General features: G+C 48.0%; 1 protein-coding gene across 4 annotated transcripts in view; it reads right to left on the minus strand.

Annotated features, from left to right (window-relative positions):
• Nucleotides 1-562: 562 nt before the first annotated feature.
• The window catches only part of CCND2 (cyclin D2), a 31,985-nt gene continuing 7,928 nt past the window's right edge, over nt 563-24,619 (minus strand). Inside the window, exons 4-6 of one of the 4 annotated variants that reach the window (XM_063639955.1) lie at nt 16,928-17,076; nt 16,744-16,813; nt 16,336-16,587 (exon numbers count right to left, since the gene is read on the minus strand). In XM_063639955.1, coding sequence (XP_063496025.1) covers nt 16,778-16,813; nt 16,928-17,076 — 185 coding nt within the window. In that variant the 3' untranslated portion in view covers nt 16,336-16,587; nt 16,744-16,777. Of the gene's footprint in view, nt 6,062-16,335; nt 16,814-16,927; nt 17,077-24,619 lie in introns of those variants that run through there. The other 3 variants (XM_055281060.2, XM_063639954.1, XM_063639957.1) reach the window with 3 other exon arrangements.

Consider the following 24,619-nt stretch of genomic DNA (forward strand, 5'->3'; position numbering starts at 1 on the left):
ACAGAGACTGTCACATCCCATTCCCAGGCTCTGCTCCTCCAGCCTGCACCAAAGGTAGTTGCAGCCTGTGTCTCAGAGGAGGGGTGCAGGAAGGATCAGAAATCAGGTGGGAACCACAAAGAACAGCAGGCAGGAGCCAGGAAAGCTGCAGGGGCGGGGTTCCCCAGAGACTCCCTAAAATCTGGAGATGGCACCGCAGGCTTCTGGTACCTCTCGTGCCAGGAGATGCTTCCTCACAGCCCAGAATGAGTAGCTGGCAACAATCAGGGGCGATCCTCTGAGGACCAATCACAGTGTCTGTGATGTACCCACCTTCTGAAGGTGGGCTGAGGCTTCTAGCTTATAAGCTGGCTGCATGGGCACCCCTCGTCCCCTAGCAATGTCAACAATGACTTGTACTGCCATAACACAGAGGCATATGTAGATTCTATTCCAGGTTAGAATGTGTCTTTTATGCCACTGCCAATTGTTGCAGCGGCATGAAACAGAGTTCTGACATGAGACAAGTGTATTCCATTCTGAGGACTGCTGGTTTATAAATAAGTCAAAAACGGCCAGATAATTTAGGTCAAGGTGAGTTTATTGTCCAAATAGCATAACCTAATTGCATTCAAAACCATTTTCAAATCCATCTTTAAACTAGTCAGAAAACAGGTTATTATTTTTTTAAATCACTTAACACTGAACAGATAAGACCTCTTAAAAGGCAGCTGACTATATCATGTCACCATCATAGCCAATACAACATTTTTGCCATACTTCCTAAAAACCTTTTCGCGTACACTGATCATGCTACTTCAGCACTTTCTAACATCCTGACCAAACAGACACCCACACCTCTTATAGAGTACACTGTGAGAGAATAACATGGACTTGATATGGCATCACACTTGTTTTAAAGCAAAAAAAAAAAGAAAAAGAAAAAGAAAAGAAAAAAAAAGCCCAAGACAAGAAACTATATAACTGAGAGAGAGGAGAGAGAGAGAGATCTGAGGTACATGATATACGGGTAATGAACATAATGGAAAAAATCCAAGGCCCGATGATTTGCTGGGGATATAAGAGTTGGCCAGCAGTAAGAACTAAACCAATTAAAAATAAAAATAGAAACTTTGTTTTTCAAGGACAGGCACCTGTCAAAAGACATTGGATACTGTAATGGCTACAGTCAGTAAGGCACTTTATTTCCCCAAAGTAGGCTGCAGGCGAAGGGATGCAGGCTGCAGCTACGGCATGCATGTACACATTTGCTGATGGCTTCTTAAAACCTGAGCCGAGAATAGGGTCTGATAGCCCAGCCAAGTTTAAAAGCAGACACACACGAATGTAGTATCATTGTGCCTGAAATGACCATTCTGGATTGTTTAGAATCCAGAATCATCAAAAGCCATGTGGTATGAGGAAGTAATAAATATCCTCTTGAATCTTCTTACCCTATTTTGCACAAATGGATGGCTGCATGAACAGCTCTTGTTAATTGCTCTGAGTCCACACCAATAGAAACCTGCACTCATTCTATAGCTACAGAGGGTTTGTTGGCTTAAGGGGACTTTATCGTCTCAGCATTAATTTCCCTTTTAAAGCTATTCTCAACGTTGGACTGTCTCAGAGATAAACAAAGAGGAATCCTTTTGGCTTAGAAGCCAACTGGCTTACTCAGACTTCCTCCCCTTCCTACCTCCAATTCCCACACTACCAATATTATCTTCTTGAACTAGAAAATCAATTATTTACATGACATAAGGTGCAAGTCTATTTCTTCTCCCAGCCCTGTCCCCTGTGGCCCATGGAGAGAAAATTCCCCTGCCTTCTTTGAGAGAGTCATCTGATCCTGCCTAATCTTCTTAACCTTTCAGTCCCAGAGCTCCCAGGGCACAGTGTGGAGAGGGCCTAGAGGTGCTAGACTGCAGGAAAGCGCAGCTCCGTCTGAAGAGTTACCCATCCTGCTAGCAAAGGGATGCAATGTGATGCTGTCAGGGTTGCCTTCTCCTCTGGCTTTGTCACTTAAGCCATGTGTGCCCCTGACCTGGCTGATAAGAGGCAGAACAGAGCCTCCAGTACAGAGCACATAGACCAAGGATGACCCAGTAGTCAGGCATGCTGTGCTCTCCAGTGGGGTCCTGAGGCAGTTCAAAATAAGGCCTCCTGGAAGAACAGCCCCTTCTCCAAGGAGCTCGCCTCTCAGGACGCATGGGGTATTCTGCGGAGGGAACCGCCCTTGGCTTTCTCCTGCAGGCTTCCTGGCTGTCGTGGGCCCGCATGGAGTTTCATTATGCGTAGCATATATTTTTGGCATACTAGGATTTCTTCCCCCTAGGATTTGGCCAAAAGAGGGGAAGGATCAAAATTTGGCAGGCAGGGGGAACAACTCGGCCCCCACTGATGGAGAAAAAAACAAACAGATGGAAGTAAAGACCAGACAGAAACACAACAAGGTAGAAAAAGACCAGGATAATTTGGAACCCCTTTAGCGGGAGGTAAGAAAAAGAAGAGAAAGAACAACAAAAAAAAAGAGCAAGTTCAAATCCAAGGGGGAGAGGAGCCCCTCTGGAACAAAACTGCTACCAAAGAGACTAAGATCTAAGGAGAGGGCAAAATCCAGGATTCCTTCTTTTGTTTAAGCAGGAGCAGGCAGAAAAGCCTAACAAACCCCCGACTTTCCCATCAGCAGCCCCGCACCCATCATCACACAAGGCCCCAAGGATGGGAAAGAGAAAAGCTAGAAGGACCCAGGGGCCTCAGGACTACAGGAAGAGTGGAAAGTTCCAGACTGTAAATAGAGTCGGGGAGGCTTGTGCCCTTCCTTATTTGTCCGGTTCTTTCATTTGCTGCTTCTGTTTAAGCTCAAGGGTCAGTCGCCGTGAAATGAATTTGCACCTCGGTTTCTCTTTAGGCTCCAAGATTCCCGAGAACTCCAGGGTTCCCGCTTTCCCCATTCTGTGGGACTCCTTGGGGCCCAGGAGAGTGTGCTGAGCAAAGCTGGCTCTTGAGAAAACTCTGGCTAGCTAATTTGCTGGCTGCTCCACTTTCCTCTCCAAAACTTCAGAATTCACCACCCATTGTCCCACCAGAAATCCCCTAGAATTTTAGGGTCATGCTAACTCACAAAGTCCTGAACCCTTCTAAACACACTTCCCAAGAGACTGACTCATCTGGAATTTCACCTCTGTAGAGAAGCAGCCTCTTCACCTCCCTTCAACTATCATCCCATACTTATCTGACCTATTTTTCTTATCCTGCCAATTCAGTGTGATTGAAAACCTGACCGTTTAGTACCACTTAGCAGAGGACCTGGGCTTGCATAGTGCTTGCCTGCGCAGTTTTGAGACAGAGGAGGGAGAAAGAAGCACCATAAACGCTGCTTGCTGCAGATTCATCTACTCGCAGACTCAGACTTAGGAAACCTGCAGAGATGATCCGAAACTCGAGGTGTCCATGCCAGGGGAGGGGAAAGACGGAGGGGAAAACTTCAAGATGAAAGGGCCCTTTGCAGATGAAGCCCCGCTTTTGAAAAAGCTGCAAGATGAAGATCTCCAAACAGCCTGCTGGAATTCTTTTTAGTCTCTTTCCTGATACCTGGTACCTAAGTGCAAATTACGACGTCTGAGTCTACTGCATAAATGTTTGTACTGAACGTCTGCCTTGAAGGGGAGGGAGGATCCCTTGGTTCAATGTATTTTTTCCATCACGATGAGGATACCAGGGTCTAAATGGGAGCCCGATGGCCTCCATGACCAAAAAGGTCCCTGGGAGTGAGACCGCCCTGCCTTCCACCTGAGAGGGAGTCAGCCCTGCTCACACTACTTCTGTGTTCCTCACGCGAATGGGCTCCCAAGCAGAAACTGTACGGTTGTGAGGTATTATGAAAACAAAAGCGTGAATCATTGTCTTTTGTAGTTATTGATTTTGTCCAGTAAACCTGAGGTAAAGAATACTCCGTCTTTGAAGAATGTCATCAGAGGAAAAAAAAAAAAAAAAACAAAAAACCAAAGAAGAAAAAAAAAAAACAACCATGAATATGCTACCAGAAGAAAACAAACTACAGAAGGGCTTTTCCAGTACGAAGAACTCATATCTCAACCATCTACTTCAGGACTTGGAATTTAAGCAGTAAAATAATATATTATAAAAATGTTTATAAAATAGCAGCACACTCTGTGAAACATTACAGCTAGGTACTGTCAATGTGAATAAGGATGGATGATTTTAGCTTCTTAGCAGCGCAAAAAAAAAAAAAAAAACCAAACTGAACAAAACAAAATGAAAAAAATGAGAGACCCTTAGATTGTTTTCCGTCTTCAACCCTCATACTATGAAACAAGGCAGAATCTGTGTATAAAATAATTCTTCAAATAGCCCTGTTCTGATTTTTCTTTTTCACTTAAAAAGGCAAATATTTTAACAAATAGCTTCATTACCTGTCAATTACAATTGTGCAAAAAAAAAAAAAAAAAAAAAAGTTGTTGCTCCAACCTCTTTGCTAACTGAATGCCTCTAAGAAGTGGAGAGGAAGAAAAATTCAAGTACGCTGAATACAACTTTGCAATAAAATTAACAACAACAATAAAAAAAAAACGGAAAAGGGAACAAAATGCCACACCCTGATATTCAGCCATCTATCTTTGCACCAGCAATAACTTTTCTTTCCATGTCCAAAGGAGAAGTATAGAGATGGGAATTAAGATCCTTCTGTGCCATCAGAATGGTAACAGATTTTAGTTTACAGGCTTTTCTGAGGAATGTTGTGATGGGAATGTCAGCAGGAAGGGGTGTCACTTGAGTCCTGGTAGGAACACCAGAACTGTGTACCAAAGAATGTCAGATACCAGAAGCGAAGAGTAACCCAGACTGGGGGCAGGAAGGGAGGGGGCCAAAGAGAAGAGGGGAGGAGTATTCAGCATGACTTGCATAAACCATCCCATCTATTGCTCGGGAACAATTTTTCAAAGTGCTTTTCGAATGGAATGGTTTATAACAATGCTAAACTGTGAACCAGACATGCCAATCAGCACCAAAAATTAGTTGTTTTCTAAGAAGAAATGCCAAGGCCACATTACCCTTTTAAATACAGTAACAGAAAAGATTCCATTCTGGATCCCACCCTTGGTCTCCATCTGCCTCCGTTTCATGTGAGTTTTGGTTATGGCCCATAGCTACATTTCCCCATTAGACAGCAATATGGTGGTGTCTGCAATGAACTGCATTTGGAAGAAGAAGCAGGATGTCACAGAACATGAAACCCAGGAGCCAATCACCTGTGTCCAACTGGCAAAATAAAACATCTTTTTTTAGGTAGCAGCTACTGTAGACAGCAAAAGGATGCTAATGTAGAGACCCAACCACACTCCTGTAACAGGTGGCTGAGAGCAAAGGTGCTTCTCCATCCCAAATGGTTCAATCATGTTGACAGATTGTTTTGTACTCCTTCCCCATCATGTCCCTCCTTATTTCAATTCCTTCGAGTTCATTGCTTTGCAATCTAATCATGCCATAAATGGCGTACACAGTTCCTTGAAATTATACTACAAGGGGGTGTATGTGCTAGCTCATAACATGAAAAAAAAAGTCTCCTCTAATTTGTTCCCATATTGCAGGCATACATATTCTCTAACTACTCTGCAGGTTTTCCTGTAAGCATTTTACTATTACTTTTACATAATCAAACAATAACTGTTCGCATATACAAGGGATTCCCTTATGCTGTACTTCAAATAGGCACCAAATGTTTTTTATTATTCCGTTTTCGTAGGACCTTTTCTCTCACTTCTAAAAGATCTTTAAATATGATCTAAGTGGGGGCAGAATTTTTTTTTTAAGTTTCACCCTAAAACACAAAGAACAAAAACATAACCAGAAAGAAGGAGAGAGCAGATTATGGACGCATCTCTCTCTTTCGGCCCAACTGGCATCCTCACAGGTCGATATCCCGCACGTCTGTAGGGGTGCTGGCTTGGTCCAGTTCATCCTCGGACTTGGATCCGTCACGCTGGTCCTGACGGTACTGCTGCAGGCTATTGAGGAGCACCGCCTCAATCTGCTCCTGGCAAGCTTTGAGACAATCCTGGAACAATGGTCCAGACCAGAGCTGTTAGTAAGAGGAACAGGACACAGAGCATCCTACCGAGAAAGCATGCATAATTTAGCTTGCATGAGCCTGTGCTAGTTTCCAGTAGAAATACATGTGAAATAAAGGAGGGATGTTCTTAAAAGTGCCAAGGAACCTCACTACTCCAGGTGGGGTCCATGGGCTGGCGGCATCAGCATCACCTGCGAGCTTGGTGGAACCGCAGAATCTCAGTCAACCCAGGCCGAGCTATTCAGAACCTGCATTTTAGTGGAGCCCAGGTGATTGGTATTCTGAGAAGCACTGGCCTAAATGATGGTCACTTATGGATGCCTGGTAATCAAGGCGCCAACCAGATGCTTTCTGCCTGGGGAAGCTGGGAAGTGGCAGAGAAAAGGGGAAGGCTACTAGAAGTGCTACGACATTAGCAAACTCAGCCCCTGAGAACTAGATAAGAAGGAAGCCAATGAACCAACGTACTGACCCTCACATAAACTGTAAATACTTTTTCTCACTCTGTCCCCCAGGCTGGAGTGCAGTGGCACGATCTCGGCTCACTGCAACCTCTGCCTCCCGGGTTCAAGCGATTCTCCTGCCTCAGCCTCCCAATTAGCTGGGACTACAAGAGCCCGCTACCATGCCCGGCTAATTTTTGTATTTTTAATACAGACAGGGTTTCACCATATTGGCCAGGCTGGCCTCGAACTCCTGACCTTGTGATCCGCCCACCTCGGCCTGCCAAAGTGCTGGGATTACAGGCGTAAGCCACCGCGCCTCACTGTAAATACTTAAAAAAAATCCCCAATTTTTTCTGCTTCTTTACCATTTCCTTAACTCTCATAAAGACATAATGCAGAATGTCTACAACATTCTGGACCCTTGAGCCATCCAATTTGGGAATAAGCAAGAATATGCAGCATTGCTTTAGTATCAGTCTATATTGTAGGGGTAATTGACGTGTGTCTGCCCCAGGCAGGAGCTTCTCTTAGGCAGGTGACATGCAATGCAATGACAAGTCACAGGTATCAATAGACAGGGACTGTTGCTGGTGCTAGTAAGAGGGTGCAAACAGTAGACTTGCTTCTAACAGGCATTTTCTAGCCTCTCTCCTCTGCAAAGGTGCCTTTGTGCACTCTCTTAAGCACCTACATACGGAAAATATGTTAAATCGAACCTCCGTGTGTCTTTTCATAGTTTAATATAAACTTCCCTTTTGTTTCTTTCACTGTGCAATTCTCCCCCACCCAGAGGTTTCTATTTTGCCAAGCCCAAAAGCATTCTCTTTATTTCCCAAAGATCTAAAACAGCTGGCCAGGCATATTGGCTCACACCTGCAATCCCAGCACTCTAGGAGGCTGAGGCGGGAAGTTGAAACTAGGAGTTCGATCCCAGCCTGGACAACATAACAAGTTCCCCATCTTTAAAAACAAACATATAAATAAAATAAAGCTGGAACTAACCACTAAGGAACAAAATTTCCATACCCCTAAATTTTCCTTTCCTATCTCTCGTCTATCCCACATTTCAAACTATAGCTTTCAATGAAAATTAAGATTAGGAACAACCACAGACTAAAGACCGAAGGCAGAGACGAAATGTCACCTGGAACAATGAAATGAGGAAGGGTGGTATTTGCTGCCCACCCACCATACTTGCAGGTGGCACCTGAGTTATTTAACTTTTCTGATCTCAGTTTCCCCACAAAACAACCAGAGTAAAGGGCAACTGAGATGATACTGATATACGTGCAGTGCTAAGTGGAGCTCAATAAATGATCGTGATAAATAATCACTAATAAACTGGTCCTGGAACCTGAAAGAATTCAGATTTCTTTGAAATGAGGTATAGATTCGCGTCTAGTCAAGACTAGTGAAGTGTGTGTCAAGATCTTGACAATCTTTAGTCAACATTGCGTGTCTGGTGCTGGGGAGAGTGCTGAACATGACAGACGTGACCCAGCGGCAGGAGTCTCCGTGCCACCCTGAACAAGGCTGAAATGGAGTCAGGCACTGGCCTCTGGGACTTGCTAACACCTCTCAGACTTTCCTGTGGCATCTCCTGGTCACATCCCTTACCCTGTCCGACCTGTTGAGCTGAATGAATGATGATAAATCGCATGGGGCTCACCTGCCTCATCCCTGTTCAGCTCTTCCCCAAGTTCTTCCCTCAAGGAGCATGTGGCAGCATTATCCTCACAGGTTACCACTCGCTAGGTGGGAAAAGTTAAGGTATAATGTTTCTTTTCTTTTCTGTTTTTTTTGTTGTTGTTGTTGTTGCTGTTGTTTTGAGACAGACAGTGTTGCTCTGTCACCCAGGCTGGAGTGCAATGGCACAATCTTGGCTCACTGCAACCTCCACCTCTCGGGTTCAAGCGATTCTCCTTCCTCAGCCTCCTGAGTAGCTGGGATTATAGGCACGTGCCACCATGCCCAGCTAATTTTTGTATTTTTAGTTGAGATGGGATTTTACCAGATTGGCCAGGCTGGTCTCGAACTCCTGACCTCAGGTATCTGCCCACCTTGGCCTCCCAAAGTACTGGGATTACAGGCATAAGCCACTGAGCCCAGCCTAAAAGTATAATGTTTCTAGGGCCACTTGCATTTCAGTAGATGTCTGAAAACCTTAAATCCTTATAATCTAAAAAATCGAATACTAAATATAGACTCAAAATGAATGTGGGGGTTAAAGGCAAAAAGTGACAACGGTCAAAACTACTGTGGAATGTCCCTTAGGAAGGTTCTACATCAGAGAGGAATGGCAAGTCTCATACCATCAGTTTTTCTTCTAAAGCTGGGATAGACACAGACAGCCCTTTCTCCATTTGAGCACTGTGTGAAGGAGTTGACTTAAATGCCAGAATCATGGTGGTGTGAGATGCTCACTCCACGGTACATGGGCAGGAGCTGAGACCCAGAACCGCAGCTTCAACCCCACACTCCGTCCATCTTCCCTCATCCCCTGCGCTCACTCACTGAGCGAAACGTTGGACCTAACAATCTAAATTGATATTTTCTTCTGTTTTTTTTTTTTCTTGCAAAGACGAATCCATTGAATCCAGGAAGTTCACGTGTAATGTTCCTCTACTGTACAGGGATTTGAGAAGCTGTTGAAGGGGATGTTTACCAATTTTTTTTCCCAAGAGGCAGAGGGACTAAATCAGAGTATCTCCATACCATAGAGGCAGTGACTATATACTTGTTTCCAACTGAATACTTGCCCACGGAAGACAAATCCTACCCAAAGCATAAGGCCTAAGAGCTTTTGTTATCTAAAAGAGATGGCAGGATTCTTGGCTGACTGAGGGAACTTGCGTGTGTGTGCGTGTGCACGCGAGGTGTGGTAGACAATAGCTCTGGGCCATTACATTAAAAAAGAAATGCCCGTTAGGCCTAGCAATGTGGTACCTTCTTTAAAGAGGGTTTCGCGTGGCATAGCCCTCGGTGAATACTTTCCAAGTTGCAGTTCCTGTGAAGACTTTGCTCCTCAACAAAAACCCTCTTGCCTCCCGGCCAATCCTGCCTTGCTCTCCTTCCTCACAGGTTCTATTCTGGCCCCCGGCAAGATCATCGGGGTTCATGTATCTTCTACCGCGATAATATGGCCAACTTGGGACTCCATGGCTATCAGTGAATTAACCATGCCAGCATGACCCTCCACTTGGGGAGACCAGGCTCCAGAAAGCTAAAGAACTCGGTTTCAGGCCATGCACGTCTTCCCTTTGGGGTTCCCAGTGTCCCCACTTTTTCTGCTATCAGCCTTCCCTTCCAGCAGCCTGAGACCTTAAAGGAACAGTTCTGAGAAAACCCTACAGGGAGGACTGGGATGTCTGGCTGTCACTTCTACTGGACTTTCAGAGCCAAGGGACTTGAGGTGACATGTGCGTGCACAGTAGCGTTTTATGTAAGTTCTAGCCAAGAATGAGTGCCCAGGCTGTCCCACATAAAACAGAGGAAGGTTTCATAGATAGACAAAACTGCATACTCTCTTTTCTTTAGTCACATTTTAATTTCAATCCAAATCATCACTGACTTGACTACGGCCAGCTTTGTTTTGTTTTGTTTTTTTGAGATGCAGTCTCACTGTCACTCAGGCTGGAGTGCAGTGGTGCGATCTCGGCTCACTGCAACCTCCACCTCCTGGGTTCAAGCAATTCTCCTGTCTCAGCATCCCGAGTAGCTGGGATTACAGGCGCACGCCACCACGCCCAGCTGATTTTTGTATTTTTAATAGAAACAGGGTTTCACCATATTGGTCAGGCTGGTCTCGAACTCCTGACCTCAGGTGATCCATCTGCCTTGGCCTCCCAAAGTGCTAGGATTACAGACATGAGCCACCACACCCAGCCTGGCCAGCTCTTGATTGATGACCCCTCTGACTGGAAGATAAAAGGATGACCAAAGCAGGTACTCCATGAATGAAGAATTCTTAACTCCCTTCCCCACCCTCTTCTAGACTTACCTTGTGGCAAAGCAGGACGCTAACCCTCTCTGCAGTCTCCACCTAGCCTTCCTTCAGGTTCCATTTCCACGAAACTTGAAAATGATCAGCTTGACTTTCAACTACACAAATCCCTCATTCTAGCTCAGTAAGACTAAAAGAGCAAAAGCCTGTCTTGTATAAATGATGTTGAACACTACTCTCTGATGGTGGAAACTTGGCCTCTCCCTTCCATGAGACAGAGCTCACGCCTTGCATATGAATACCTTTGTTTAGCATGGCAGGGGCCCTTTCTGGACTTGTGAAGGGCATATAAATTCTGTGTGCTGGTGGGAAGTGAAGGCAGAGGAGATTGTGCAGTGGTGCTGATACCTGCAACTGGACATAACAAACTCCACATCGCCCGGGTCTTGCCCCAAGCAGGAGGGCAGGAGAATGCATGGGATTGGGGTTGGGGTAGGGATGGGGGCAGCCACCTGGAGAGAGGAAGACCTCCACCTTAAATCTAACCAGGTTGCTTCTGTTAGAGGATCAAGCTGAGAGAAGAGTGGAGTTAGTGTTTCCAAAGGGACTGGATTATAAGAAGACATACATAAATAATCACAGACTTGGAGAATTTGGAGGTCCAAAGGGCCTTTGGAAATCAAATAGCCAAACGCCCTTGTTTCTCAGCTAGGGAATGGAGCGTGGAGAGTTGACGTGGCTTGCCCTGCAGTGACATCTGGCTGAAAGCTCAGACTGGCTTTAGAAAGCGCAAGCCTCCAATTTCAGAACTCCTTTTTCCTATATACCTCGACTTCTAAGCTCTAAGTAAAGATATACAGACCAGAGAATCTCCAAGAAAGACAGACATAGCCCAAGTGGCTGGAAAAACACGAAAGCGCCTCTAATCAAAAGATGTTACACGCATGTCAAGTGCGGCGGCTCTAGGACATCAGCTTTCCTGCAGCCTCCAAAGCACCAGCCATTGTGTTGAGATGCCCCAAATTAAGCTGATTAAAAGGGAAGCCATAATGCTCGTCTGTCAGCCTGGACAGGTGGTACCCTACCGCGCTGGAGGTCGGGCAGACCTCCAACTTCCATGATGATAGGCCCCCTCCCTTGCCCCCTTCCCTCCTGGCTGCCCCCGCCCCCAAGCCTGGAGCCCTGACAGCAGTGTTTGTGATCTTCAGCTCGTTACAAGGGCCTCTGACTTCCTCTGCTTGCTGGCTCCAGCTCCGCGCCCTGCACCCTCCTCTGCCTCCATGAATGGGCTGACGGAACTCCTACCATTAGCCCTCAGTGTAACTGCACCACTCCATTATCACCACACACGCACTGCACTCAACAGGGGGACAAAGGGCTGAATGAGCCCCAGACCCGCGGCCAACTCAGGCAGAGACAACTTAGGAAACTATCTCATTCTTCCTTTCTTCACAGGCTGTTTGGCTTATTTCCTTGCATACCAAATGAGGCCCACAGAAAAATGAGGCAGGAGAGGGAGGCATCAGCCCCCGATTCTATTCCACCTCCCCACCCCCAGCTTCCAGGAACACTTCACAAGGTTCCTGACCACAGGCCCCGAAGAGTCCACGGAAGACAGAATCTGTAACAGTGGAGCCTTGAAAATGACATGTGTGGCGAGGGCGCCGGCACTTCCAGCTACGGAACAAAGACACGATGCTGAACCCCAGGAATCACACACATGTGGTCGAAACTGAGACTTCTTCCACGGCGCCTCCACCTCCCTGCTTTTTAATAGCTAACTGATAATCAGGACCATAAAATGCCAGGATGACCCTGAGGAAGGGATATCCTGGAATCTTCTCTGGGCAATATTTAAGAATGTGTCTAGGGACAGGGACGAGAGTTGAAACACTCCCTATTGGGTACTGTGTACACTATCTGGGTGACGGGTTCAACTGAAGCCCAAACCTCAGCATCACCCAATATATCCACGTAACAAACCACACATGGATCCCTTGAATCTAAAGTTTTTTTTTTTGTTTTTTTTTTTTAAAGAATGTGACAAAGAGTTTTGATGTGACTTAGACAAAAAAGGATAAATATAAGGAACAGATGACTAGAGTCTTTGTTCTGTTAACTATCTTGCAATAACTTCACAACATCTTTATGACCCGTGAGCCTCAATTCCGTTTTTTAGTTAGTGAATTTGTGCAACTGTGTCATGTGAAAATGAAGCCACTTCATTTAACCTACTCTAAGATAAGGTTAGGGAAAACTCAGAAGGCTTGGAAGGCCCTGACACAGAATCGAAGTTAAAAAAAGATACAGCTTTTCAAAGGACATGGACAGACCAGTGAATTGGAAATGTACTGGAAACCCGTCTGCCTGCCTTTGTCCTTTGCTCCTTCCTTCCTCTTTCCTTCCTCTCTTAAGCATCACTCCCAGTGACTCTGCCAGGGGCTCTGGATAAAGAGCTGAGGAAAAGCTGGGCCTTATTCAAGAGGTTCTATAGACAAGGAAGCAGTGAGATCAATGCTGGCACGCAGCCCGACTAGTGTGCAGAGGGGATGGAAGAGGACCCCGATTCAGCCCAAGGAAGCAGGGCCATGGTCACCGGGGACCCAGGCCAGTGGTGCCCTCCCCTCTCAAACCTACCCAGGCACTGGACACCCGCAACAGACATCCCCGCTACAGCCAAACTGCCTCTCTGGCTGTTTTTAGCAACTCTTACGATTGGAAGGAAAAAGCATTTAAAATATACCACTTTTAAAATATACCACTTTATTCCCTATAAAACTGTCAGGCCCCTCACTCAGCTTTCTCTTTGGAATGAAGCGTTCTGGTTTATTTTGGCAACCAGACGAAGCAACAAAGGCCGACTTTCTCAGAGCCGCATGCGTCCCTCATATCAAAGCTATCTGCTCCTGGCCAATGAACCACAGAGACTCGCCTGGCCATCTCACAAGAATCAGGGGGACCCTCTTTCAACAGCTCGATCCCCGACAACCCAAGACCTAACCCCCAAAGTGACAGAGAGCACTGCAAGCTTGAAGAAATCAGAAACAGCAAGGTGTGTAGAAGCTGACGTATAACTTCAGGGGCTCTGGGAAACTGTCAGCTCTTCGTGATTCCTGTTTGTCAATGCATTAGGGCCAGGGGGCAAAATGTGGTCTTGTGTATTTCACTTTTCCAGGGAAGAGTTCAGCATCAACCTATGGGCATTTCATAACGTGTCTCAAGGATGTTTCAGACATACGTACATACATATATATATATATATATATATATATATATATATATATATCCATTTATGTATGTGTGTGTGTATATACATATACACACACACACACACACATTTTACTATCATAAATACACATAATGTCAAATTTCCCTTTTCAGCCACTTCTAAATGTACAGTGGCATTACGTACATTGACACTGCTGTGCAGCCATCACAACTCTCCATCTACAGAATTGTTTTCATCATCCCAAACTGAAACTCCACACCCATTAAACACTAACTCCCCATCCTCTCCTCCCCAGACTCCTGGGAACCTCTATTTTACTTTCTGAATCTACGAATTTGACTATTCCAGGTATCTGGTATAAGTGGAATCATACAGTATTTGTCTTTATGTGTCTGATTCATTTCACTTAACATAGTATTTTCAAGGTTCGCCCATGTTATAACATGGATCGGAATTTCATTTCTTAAGGTTTGAATGATATTCCATTGATGCCCACACATTTTGTTTCTCTACTCTAAGAGCAGTTTCCATCACCAACTTTTCTCTGCTGGGAGGCCGGCACTCTATATTAGGCCTCATGAGTGCCTTCTTTTGGGTTGATTTCCTACTGCATTTAGCGTTCATAACACATTACTTAGCACACCTTCGTTTATGTTCTTAATCTGCTGGGGTTTTGCATACAGCTGCTAAGTTCCTTCAAGGCAGGAATCTCATCCTCTATTTCCCACATGCCACCCATCCACCCCAACTTCTAGCAACAACTGGGCCCTCAGTAAAGACTTCCAGAAATGAATGAAGGAAATACACCACTTCTTGACTCATGAAATGGTAAACAGAGGTCAGGAAGGACAGACAACTCACCTCCCTCCAAACGCTAATGTGTTCTAAATTCTAGTCCTTTTATTTTTCTTCCCTCTGAGCGTCAGCTTTTCAGAGAACACAGGCTGATGGATGGGAGGAGATTTAGCACTTGGGAAGGTGCATACACACACACACACACACACACACACACACACACACAGCCTAGCCCAGAGCTGCTTGAACCTTTCCACTAAAAACATTTTCAGGGAGAGTGAACCAGCCTCTGGGGTGCCAGAGGTAAGCCTGGAACTTCCTGAGGTCTCAGATTTTTATTTGAAAAAGTATTATGAATTTTACATTTCACTATGTTCACTCTTGGTTTTTTAATGTGAAAATGTTCAACCCAGGCCCACTGGTGTGAATGAGGCACACACAGGCAGTCCCAGTTAAGAAACACGGTGTGTGCCCATTATAGAAATGAGATACCAACTCGACCAACAGTTAGGATTTATAGGAGGACACCCCTAAACCAGCATCGTATTCATTTCATGTACACTGAACAGAGTTGGCCAGCTGACTTAAATGGACTGGCTACCTAGTATCAGAAAAAGGCAGTTTCTCCAGATGAGATAACAGACTGACTTGCCTGCAGTCTTGAAAAGCCAAGAGACTTTGCAGCAACTCCCAGGAGTGAAATTGACACCACTGTCCATGTGAGATCAGTAAGAGGGGACAAAGGGAAGTGGGAAAAGGCTGGAGCCGGTAGGGTGGTCAGCCCATCAGAGCAGGTCTATCTACATCGGGGGAAAACGTTACAATGCCTGGGGGCAGGAGGAGGGGGGTGGCCGCTCAAACTCCTGCCACTGACATTTTTGTCTCCAGGCACTGAGGAAGGGCTTATCTTAAACTGGTTGAGAGTCCTATTTGTAAGGCAGCCTTAATTGGAGACATTCAGAAAAGGAGGAAAGCGTACCATTTCTATAAATGTTAAGTCCTGTCCACGATTTTTCTCTGGAGGATTAGAGAAGCATTCTTCATGCTGCACTGGAGGGAGCTTTTCAGTCTGTGTTCTGGAGTCCTCGTTTAAAAAGCGTATGTTTGGAGCCCGCATTTTAAAACCATATCTAAGAACTATCTCAGAGAAGGACCCCGGATTTGCTCTGTCAGCATCTCCCCGCGCGCCATTTCTCTGAGCTGGGAACAAATGCCAGGAAAAATCCAGGTGGGCAGGAGAGGAGGCCAGCCAGCTGCAGCCGTGGGCTCTCTGAAGTTTAATCTGTTCAGTATCCCTTGTGCAGGCCTCAGCCATAGGCCTGTAAATCACATGATCTCTTAACTCAATAAAAGCCCACAGAGGGCATCTGAATCCCCCTGGACCATCCAGAGGGTGTCATCGTGAAGTGCCCAGCATTCTTCAGCCTCTCCATGGTGACGCATGAGGGCTCAGGGCCAACACCCCTCTCTCGGGTTGACTTTAAACCCAAGGGTTTTTTTTTCAAACCAAAAGATCCCAGAAGCGGCAGCAAGGGTAGAGTGGAAAGTTTCCAGGGGGCAGTCGGAGCTTGAGGGTTGTAGTCCCAGCTCAGCCACTGCCCACCCCCTCCTGGCTGGTTACTTCAGCCCGTCCTGCCCGTGGAAAATGAAGGAACTGCCTCTCTGACCTCTTAGCACCATCCTGGCTCGGATGGGCTAAGATTGCAGCTTCCTACCGATTGAATTCAGAGTCTCACTTGACCCTGGTCTCTCTCAAAACCTTTCTTCTTAGGAGCTCCAAATTCTGGCAACAGGAAGTTAACAGCCTCTGGGCCGTCCACAGGGCACACAGAATGGGGAAGCTCCGTAGCTAATAATAGTTTATTGAGTTTGTATGGAACTTTGTCTTTTGAAAGCACTTTGTAATCCATTACTGCATTGAACAAAAGGGAAGAGAGAGCGGGGAGGGGTCGAGAGGTTTGCCAGGGACGGACACCGTTCTCACAGTGGGGCACCTCTTGTGTGTCTGCTCTGTCCACTGCAGCTGAGTCCTGGCTCTCCTTTCTCCTCTGTGCGCCTTACAGCCTCAGCGTGTGAAAGCAGACACGGCAGCTCTTCACTGCTGGGCAGAGGCAGCCCGGCAGCGTGTACAAATATGGCAATGAAGCAACAATTCAGACCCACTGAGAAGCCCACGCCATAAAGGAACATCGGTAAACAGCCCTCCCGCCCCCACCCCGTTCATCTGCTTGCTGAGTTTTCTTCTGTATTTTACCGTGCACAGCTTTTCAGAACCTTAAGAGGGGGTGTCACCTGCTGAACTTTGCACTCCCTTGGATGTCGATCTTAGAAAACAAACCAGAAAAATACCTCTGACACAACATAATCAAACCCGTCGTCTCCTTCCCTGAGCTGAGAAGAGACATCTGGACTTAGCCAAGAAGGTGGTGGCCACCTACCACGTCTGTGTTGGTGATCTTAGCCAGCAGCTCAGTCAGGGCATCACAAGTGAGCGAGCTCACTTCCTCATCCTGCTGGAGCCCACAGATGGCTGCTCCCACACTTCCAGTTGCGATCATCGATGGTGGGTACATGGCAAACTTAAAGTCTGCAAGGAATGAGAGGCAGAAGGTCAGGGCACAGAACAAATCTGGATCCCAGAGCTCCCGAGACTGCAGAGACTCAGAAACAGGACGGCAGCAGGTCAGCAGCACGAGTGACCCCATGCCCTACATGCATGTCCTCCCTCGAGTTCTTTCACAAGGAGCCTGTGTTGATTTGCCATCACCATGGCTGTTCCAGATTTAAACTAAGGAGACTGAGGCAGGGAAGGAAGATAGTTTATCTAAGTGCAAACAATGAATGCACAGAGGATTCAAGGTCCCCAATCCCCAAATCCCAGTCATACTAAGCATGTTCTAGGTAACATTCTTGACCCTAGTGGGGGGAGCAAGGTGAGCGAGTCATGGTCTCCTCTAGAGGTGATGGTGGGAACAGAGAATGCCTGAGACCAGTGCACCCCACAGGCCATGCAAGCAGGACAGACCAGGCGCTCCAGATGTGAGAAGGAGGGAAAGTACAAGGAGGTGGGAGAAACGGGCAAAATCTCTGCAGAATGCTAATTCAGATGGGATCTTGTTATAGTTTTTGACAGGCATCAAGGATTAATATGACCCCCACCCCCCGAAAAAAAAGATTTGATTTAAAAAAGGAAATGAGAGAAGCAGCAATGCAGGGAGTGCACGAGTGGGGGCTGAGTTCCATCCAGTTCCCAACCTCTGGCCCAACAGCAAGAACCCTCAGAACATTAGGGCGGAGGATTCTAACCCTAACGTAGGACTCTAACTAAGCACCAAAGATTAATCATTGCATCCGAATCAGATGGGTGACTTGGTTTCGACGTTATGACTCATGAGCCTGAAGGCCCCATTTTATTGCTAAGAGAAAAAAATGTGACTTGCTACAGAGAAGTGCAGAATGAGGATAATAAATCAGAGGGGCTTGAACCCCATCCACTGCCATGCTAGACGGCTCCTCTTCAAAGACCAGCCCCCTTGTGTTCCTCCGAGCACTCCTTCAGAGGGGCTGGGTGGCCGTGATCCAGCAGCTGCTTGGTCCATCGAGGGGAAATAAAGACAGCCAACTTCTTCTGTTACTGCTGCTGACAGCTACCAATGACCACCATATGCAGTATGCTACACATGATGTCCTGTTTAATTTACCCGTCAGCCACAGAAGGTGCACACGTGCATCACCCTAATGGTATGGGTGAGAACCCTGAGACTTTTGAGAGTTTAAGTTGCACCTGCTCGTGTTGACATAAGGGTAGGTATAGTTGCAGCCATCACCCTGGTGACGGTCCTGGAGTGCAGCAAGTCTTCCAAAGCGTACTGTTTCTAGTTTTAGCATTGCTCTAGTGAGCTTACTGCGTGTAGACATGGAAGGGGCACGTGGGGGCAGGAGACACAGCGTACAGGGAACCGTGGGTCACCCTTCAACTTACAGCAAAAACAATCAGGTTAAACCTACAAAAACCAGCCCCTCTCCTATTTCCCCTTCTTCCTGTACACGCTCTATTACAAACACATTTTCTACAGCAGCTCTTTTAATGGTGAGCCCATTGCCCCAGCATCAAGTTAGCAGCATTGTTAAGACACCGTGGATCCCTAAGCCAAGCACAGCCCTCCCCTCCCATCATGAACGCAGAGCAAACCTGGCCATCTGCCTGTCTCCTTGGCTTTCTTTCCACTGCCCTCTCACCATCTCCACCTCTTGAGGGACGTATATAATGGTGCTGCGCCCACGCCTGCCGTCCACCCGCCCCTCCTATGCCTTCTCTGTTTCCATGAACAGTGTGACAAAGCCAGCCTCCCTGCCTCTTGCTCTGCTGTAGGTCTCTTCCACATGGGTCACAGGAGAGTGTTTCTCTGCCCAATAACCTCGTTAGCTCCCCCCTGTGACATTCATAACACAAGCGGGGCAGCCGGCCCATGGCCCTGGGCCCACAAAGGCCCGGGCGGGAGCATCTGCCAGGGAAGGGGCAGGCAAGTATCCCCGGCCCTCCCCTCCCTCTGCCATAGGCCTCAGACCGGGAAGCACACCTCACACATGCCCGTCTCTGCTGTCCCACTGCTAGCAAAACCAACTCTTATTATTGGCATACGAACGAACTTCTGGAAGCCAGCAGGCATAGGGGGAACAGGTGCACCAGTTGCACAGGGAGACTCTACCTCCCTTTTGTTTTACTAAGAAGATTTTCAGGGGAGTCCTCTTGGGGACAGTGTCCCGTCCCACAGAATTGGGGAGCACTATGTGCATGAACTTGGCTGCCTCTCAGCAGCTCGGAGTGGCACCAAAGGAGTAGTGTGTTCCCACAGCCAGAGGAAACAGCCGCTGGAGACCAGGACGGCAGCCGTGCTGCCCTCTGTTGCCTGCTACGCAGGAGACGAGCATCTTCCTCTGGATCCCTGAGCACGCCCCACCTCTCCTCCAGGTTAGTCAAATACTGAGGCAACATCAGCCCTCCAGCTAGGTCCAGACATGGGTCTGCAGGCAAGTCACTTCCTCTTTCCAAGGGCTTGTTTTCCCATTTGTCTAAATAAGTGTTTTTCTAACGTCTAGCTGCAACTCATTAATGGGTCATGAAATGCATTTGTGGGTCGTGACCAGCTTTTTTTGTTGTTGTTCTCCTTTAACCAAACAGAGTAGGATAGAAAGTATCAGGCTCACTGCATGTAGTTAAGAGTAAATATTGTTCAGAGAAATTTTGTATCAGTTTGATATACTTGTACACGTATCCTGAGTTGCGCTATAAAATGTGTTTCTTCCTTCATGGGTTAGGTCAAGAGTTTAAAGATAGTAGACAGGATAACCTCCCAGGTGCCTTACAGCTCTACTTTGCTCTTACTTGAGGATCTGGAATGGGAATGACTCCCAAGGAGAACAATGAGGAGACAATAGAACGGGTCACGGCGCCTACCAGCCGGCAAGTTCACAAAGCAGCCCTCTCCACAGAGCGGCGCTACTTCCCCGTGGCACCAGGGCTGCCCCAGGGCCACGCTCGAGGACATCCCCCTCTCTACTAGCAGGGGATACTGAGCAGAGAGAAAAACAGAAAAATGAAACATCATTTCATCTGTGCACTAGCTTCCTAGCTGTAATTAGCCAACCCCCACCCTCAGCTGCAGAAAGCTCCACCTACCCAATGCAGCCATTCCTGGAAACCACCAGCTTTGTCGCTATGACAGGATGGAGAAATGGTCACAATATCCACTCTCAGGAGAAGGAAGCAGAAAACCAAATTGCATGCATGCATGCGATGATGAAGATTACAACCATGGGCAAATACATATGTACATGCCTATGGATGAACTGGAAGGATGCACGGAAAATAAAAGCTGTTCTGTTAGGTGGGAGGAACACAGACGAGTTTGTAAAATTTGCACGTAATATTATTTTAACAAATAAAAACCAGGTACAAATTTCTCAGCAAAGTCTCTTGATCAAAAATGCCAACAAGCTATATGCTGGTGCAGAAGGCACGCTCAGGGGTGAGGGTGTACCCTCTCCATCCTTAATTGTCCACCTAGAGAGGTGAGATGCTGGTGACTTCCTGAGATCCCTCCTCCTGCAGCAGAGAAAGAGGCAATGAACTGATCAGCGATCCATTCTGATCGACTCATTACAATGTGCTCCTCCCTGTTCCAGGCAGCATGGAGGACTCCCCGAAAAACGTACAACATCGAGACTTCTTAAGGCTGGGCATCAGTGCATCAGATAGCAGAGGATGGTGTGCTATAATGGCTAGGTCTGTACTACTATATGGATAACTTCGAAAGAAACTTCTCAAAGAAAGCAGGCTCTTGAAGGCTGGGTGTGCAGTGACTCACATCCGTAATCCCAGCACTGCACTCTGGGAGGCCGAGGCAGGCAGATGACCTGAGGTCGGAAGTTCGAGACCAGTCTGGCCAACATGGTGAAACCCTGCCTCTACTAAAAATATAAAAATTAGCCAGGCATGGTGGCACGCGCCTGTAATCCCAGCTACTCTGGAGGCTGAGGCAGGAGAATCACTTGGAGGTTGCAGTGAGCAGGGATTGTGCCACGCACTCCAGCCTGGGTGACAGAGTAAGACTCTGTCTCAAAAAAAAGAAAAGAAAAAAAAAGGTGGGGGAGTCTCCCTTCCCAGATTTGGAGAGTAGATCCAAAAAGCTCCAAGCTGGAAGGTGGAGTGCATGGAGCTTGGGCAGCAGCCTCCACTCCTGCCCCAGCCCCCACCAGACCCAGGAAGGCCTTTCTCCAGGTTGCTGCATCTGGGGATCTGAAGGGGCAGGAGCAGCCACACGCCTTGCCATGGGGAACAGAGGCTGTCCCAGGGCCTAGGGTTCCAGCTCCCCTCCAACCAAAGCAGACCTCTGGAGAACACAGCTCACTGGTTCAGAGTATTCGCTCTGGAATCAGACTGAGGTTGAATCTCCATCCCACCACCTACCAAGTGTGTGAAGATGAGCAAATTACCTGACCTCTCTGAGTCTTCATTTTCTGATCTGCAAATAATGAGAACAGCAATACCCACGCCGTAGTGCTGTTCTGAGGATTCACTTAAAAAAATCCTTGTAAAAGCACAGTGCCTGGTTCAAGGTAAGCAATGAATGTCAGCCAGCATCCTCCCCAACCTGCCCCTCCTCTGCTCTCACTCCTGGGACTTCCTGCAGGACTGTGGCGGGGAGTTCTGACTGGAGATGCTCTCCCGTGTCTGGAGGGATGAGGAGAAAGGCGCCCAGCATCCCTGGATTGCAGGCAGATGCAGGGAGCAGGCCAAGCCGGCCAGGAAGAATGAGGGCTCTGTGCTTCCTGGAGAATCTGTCACTATCCAGTAGTGTATGTGTCCCAGAAATGACATCATTGAGTCCCCAAGTCTCCTGCTGCTTTGCAGAACTGGGAGAAAGTGCAGCCCCACAGGGGAATGAAAAGAACCCCATGAACACTCAGCGAATGGAAGAGAGAAGTTGGCAACTCTAACCCAGCACATTCCACAATTCATTGAGATGCAGTTCACCCGAGCCAAGGAACGATGCCCACATAACCAGGAACACCCGACATTCCCGCCTCCCTCCTGGCAAAATGGTAGAGGCAAAGGACGCACCTTAGGGGAATGCCAGCTGGACCCACAGGTGCCAGGGGCAGCTCTGGTGTGGGCTGCATGCTCGTTCATGACCACGGTGGTGATGGTGAGGTATTAATAAAAAGGAGGTTGAAATTCATCTGTTTCAAACCATCTCCTTTTACAGGTGAATCAATGAAGTCTTGGGAGATGAAGTGCTCTGGCTCACTGTGAGTGTTGGGCCTGGGGTCCAGATGAGACTTTGAGACTCTGGATCCAGAGCTCTTCATAACTTACTGGAAGCTGACCAGCTCCTCGAGGTCACCTCCCATATACCACTCAGGAGGACAGGGCAGCCTTTCATGTCACAAGTGGGGGAAGAGCCCCAAAGGTGGCGCTCTGACTCAGGACTGAAAGGACTTGGGTCCCAGCCCCAGCCCCGGCACCAGCAAGCACAAAAGGCTTATCCTCCCAAGGATGCCCTGGGGGTCCCACTGGGCTCCCTCATCTGGGCACAGGCCCTGATAAGTGCTCCATTTCATCAACTTGGTATCTGTACTTCTTGGTAGGATTTTACTGAATAAAGAGTTCAGAGCTAAGTAAGTTTAAAACCATGGAATACAAGGCCCTGCTCAGTACGTTTAGCACCCATCATTTTGGCTATGGTGGCTGAGGTCTTGGGGTGCAGGGGTGATGGCTTTGCTCCTGTTCACCAATAGGGGGAGAGAGATACGCACTCTGAGGCTGAAGAAGAAAGGGAAGGCCAGGTCAGGCTTTCCCAATCTCTCTTCTCCAACCTGCAGTCAGGTGAAGTTCAAAGGGCCAGAACCAGAGTGTTCACAGGCCAGGGACGTCACTGGGCACGCACCTCATCTGCCACCCCCAGAAGAGGACCAGCATACCCTGTCCTTGTGGGGCAGGGCTGCCACGACAAGGCAATGCCCATGCAACTGCAAGGCCTGCTGGGAGGAGCTGGTTGGAGGGCGACGAGCAGACTGCTACCCATTCATCTTACAGCCAGAGGGAAGAGCAATAGCAAGCACCACACTGCCTGGCTGCTTGTCCCCACAGGGCATGCTAACGACTTCCCCTCAGTCCCATGACCTCTCACAGCTTCAGGGGCAGCTCAGAGGCTTGCAGATGGAAAGATGGTTTCCATTCTTCCTTCCCAGCACCCATCAAGGTGAATCTCCCACTCTAGATCAAGGGCCAAATCATCGGACTTCTCTGGGCCACCACTGTCTCCCTCTCACTTGGGGATGGAATCTGAGGGAACACCTGTAGGTAAAGCCAGGGCAGGGGCTAGGACAGCACAATGGGTTCTAGTCAACACTGGGGCTCTAGCCTTGGCGTGGGGAGGCCCGGGGGTGGCTATCGTGTGTGGCACAAATACCAAGGTGCAGCATCTTAGGGTGGGCTTCTAGTGAAGAAAGAGGGGATGTGGGTGCCTGGAGAGGGAGGGTGAGCACCTCCCCCTACCCAGTGCCAGGTGTAAACTCAATGCCATTGGCTCTGCTAGACTAACTGGAATCATCCACCGAGCATGATATCACATCTCAAGAATCTCCCAATGCCAGAGTGCGAACCCAGGTCATCTCCAGTGGCCTTCTTTTTTTTTTTTTTTTTTTTTTTTTGAGACGGAGTCTTGCTGTGTCACCCAGGCTGGAGTGCAGTGGCGCGATCTCGGCTCACTGCAAGCTCCGCCTCCCGGGTTCAGGCCATTCTCCTGCCTCAGCCTCCCGAGGAGCTGGGACTACAGGCGCCCGCCAACACGCCCGGCTAATTTTTTTTGTATTTTTAGTAGAGACAGGGTTTCACCGTGTTAGCCAGGATGGTCTCGATCTCCTGACCTCGTGATCCGCCCGCCTCGGCCTCCCAAAGTGCTGGGATTACAGGCTTGAGCTACCTCGCCCGGCCTCCAGTGGCTTTCTTTCCTCGCCTGCAGACCTGGGTGCTCTATCGGCAGAGCTGCAACCAGGGAAGCTATGGCTCAGTTCTGCTTCCTCAGTTTTGGAAACTCCAGGAACAGGAATGCTAAGGAGCTGTAGTCAGGAAGATCCCCCACCCAACCCACCCATACCTGCACTGACCAGGACCTGCTGCAGAGGGATACCAGCAGCTTGCGGCCCTTGCTCTTCCAGAAGCCATTTCAGGCCGAGCAGGGAAGGAAGGAGGGCTCCTCTCTGCCTTGCCACCATCTTAACCCAGAGCCCCATAAAGCAAGACCGCCACTTCGCCACACTTCCGCAGCCCCTGTGTTCTCCTGCTCTCCCTTCCCCTTTCACACACACATACGCTCCCCACACACTGCAGAACCACTGCCAGCTCTTTCACAACCAGCTTTTCCCATCAAAGAGCTGCACAGCCTGAGGGTTGGCTGCCATCTCTCGGGACCCCCACCCTCCAGCCACTGTGGACCTCCAAGACCCTGGCCGCAGGTGTTTCATCAGCTCCGGGACAGAACATCCAGGACTGGGAGAAAAGGAGAGAAGTGTGTGATATGAGGTGCAGGTGAGGGCAGCAGCTCAGGCTGGGGAATCTGCATCTC

This window comes from Symphalangus syndactylus, chromosome 5 (assembly GCF_028878055.3).
Source record: "Symphalangus syndactylus isolate Jambi chromosome 5, NHGRI_mSymSyn1-v2.1_pri, whole genome shotgun sequence".
NCBI classification, from domain to species: domain Eukaryota; kingdom Metazoa; phylum Chordata; class Mammalia; order Primates; family Hylobatidae; genus Symphalangus; species Symphalangus syndactylus.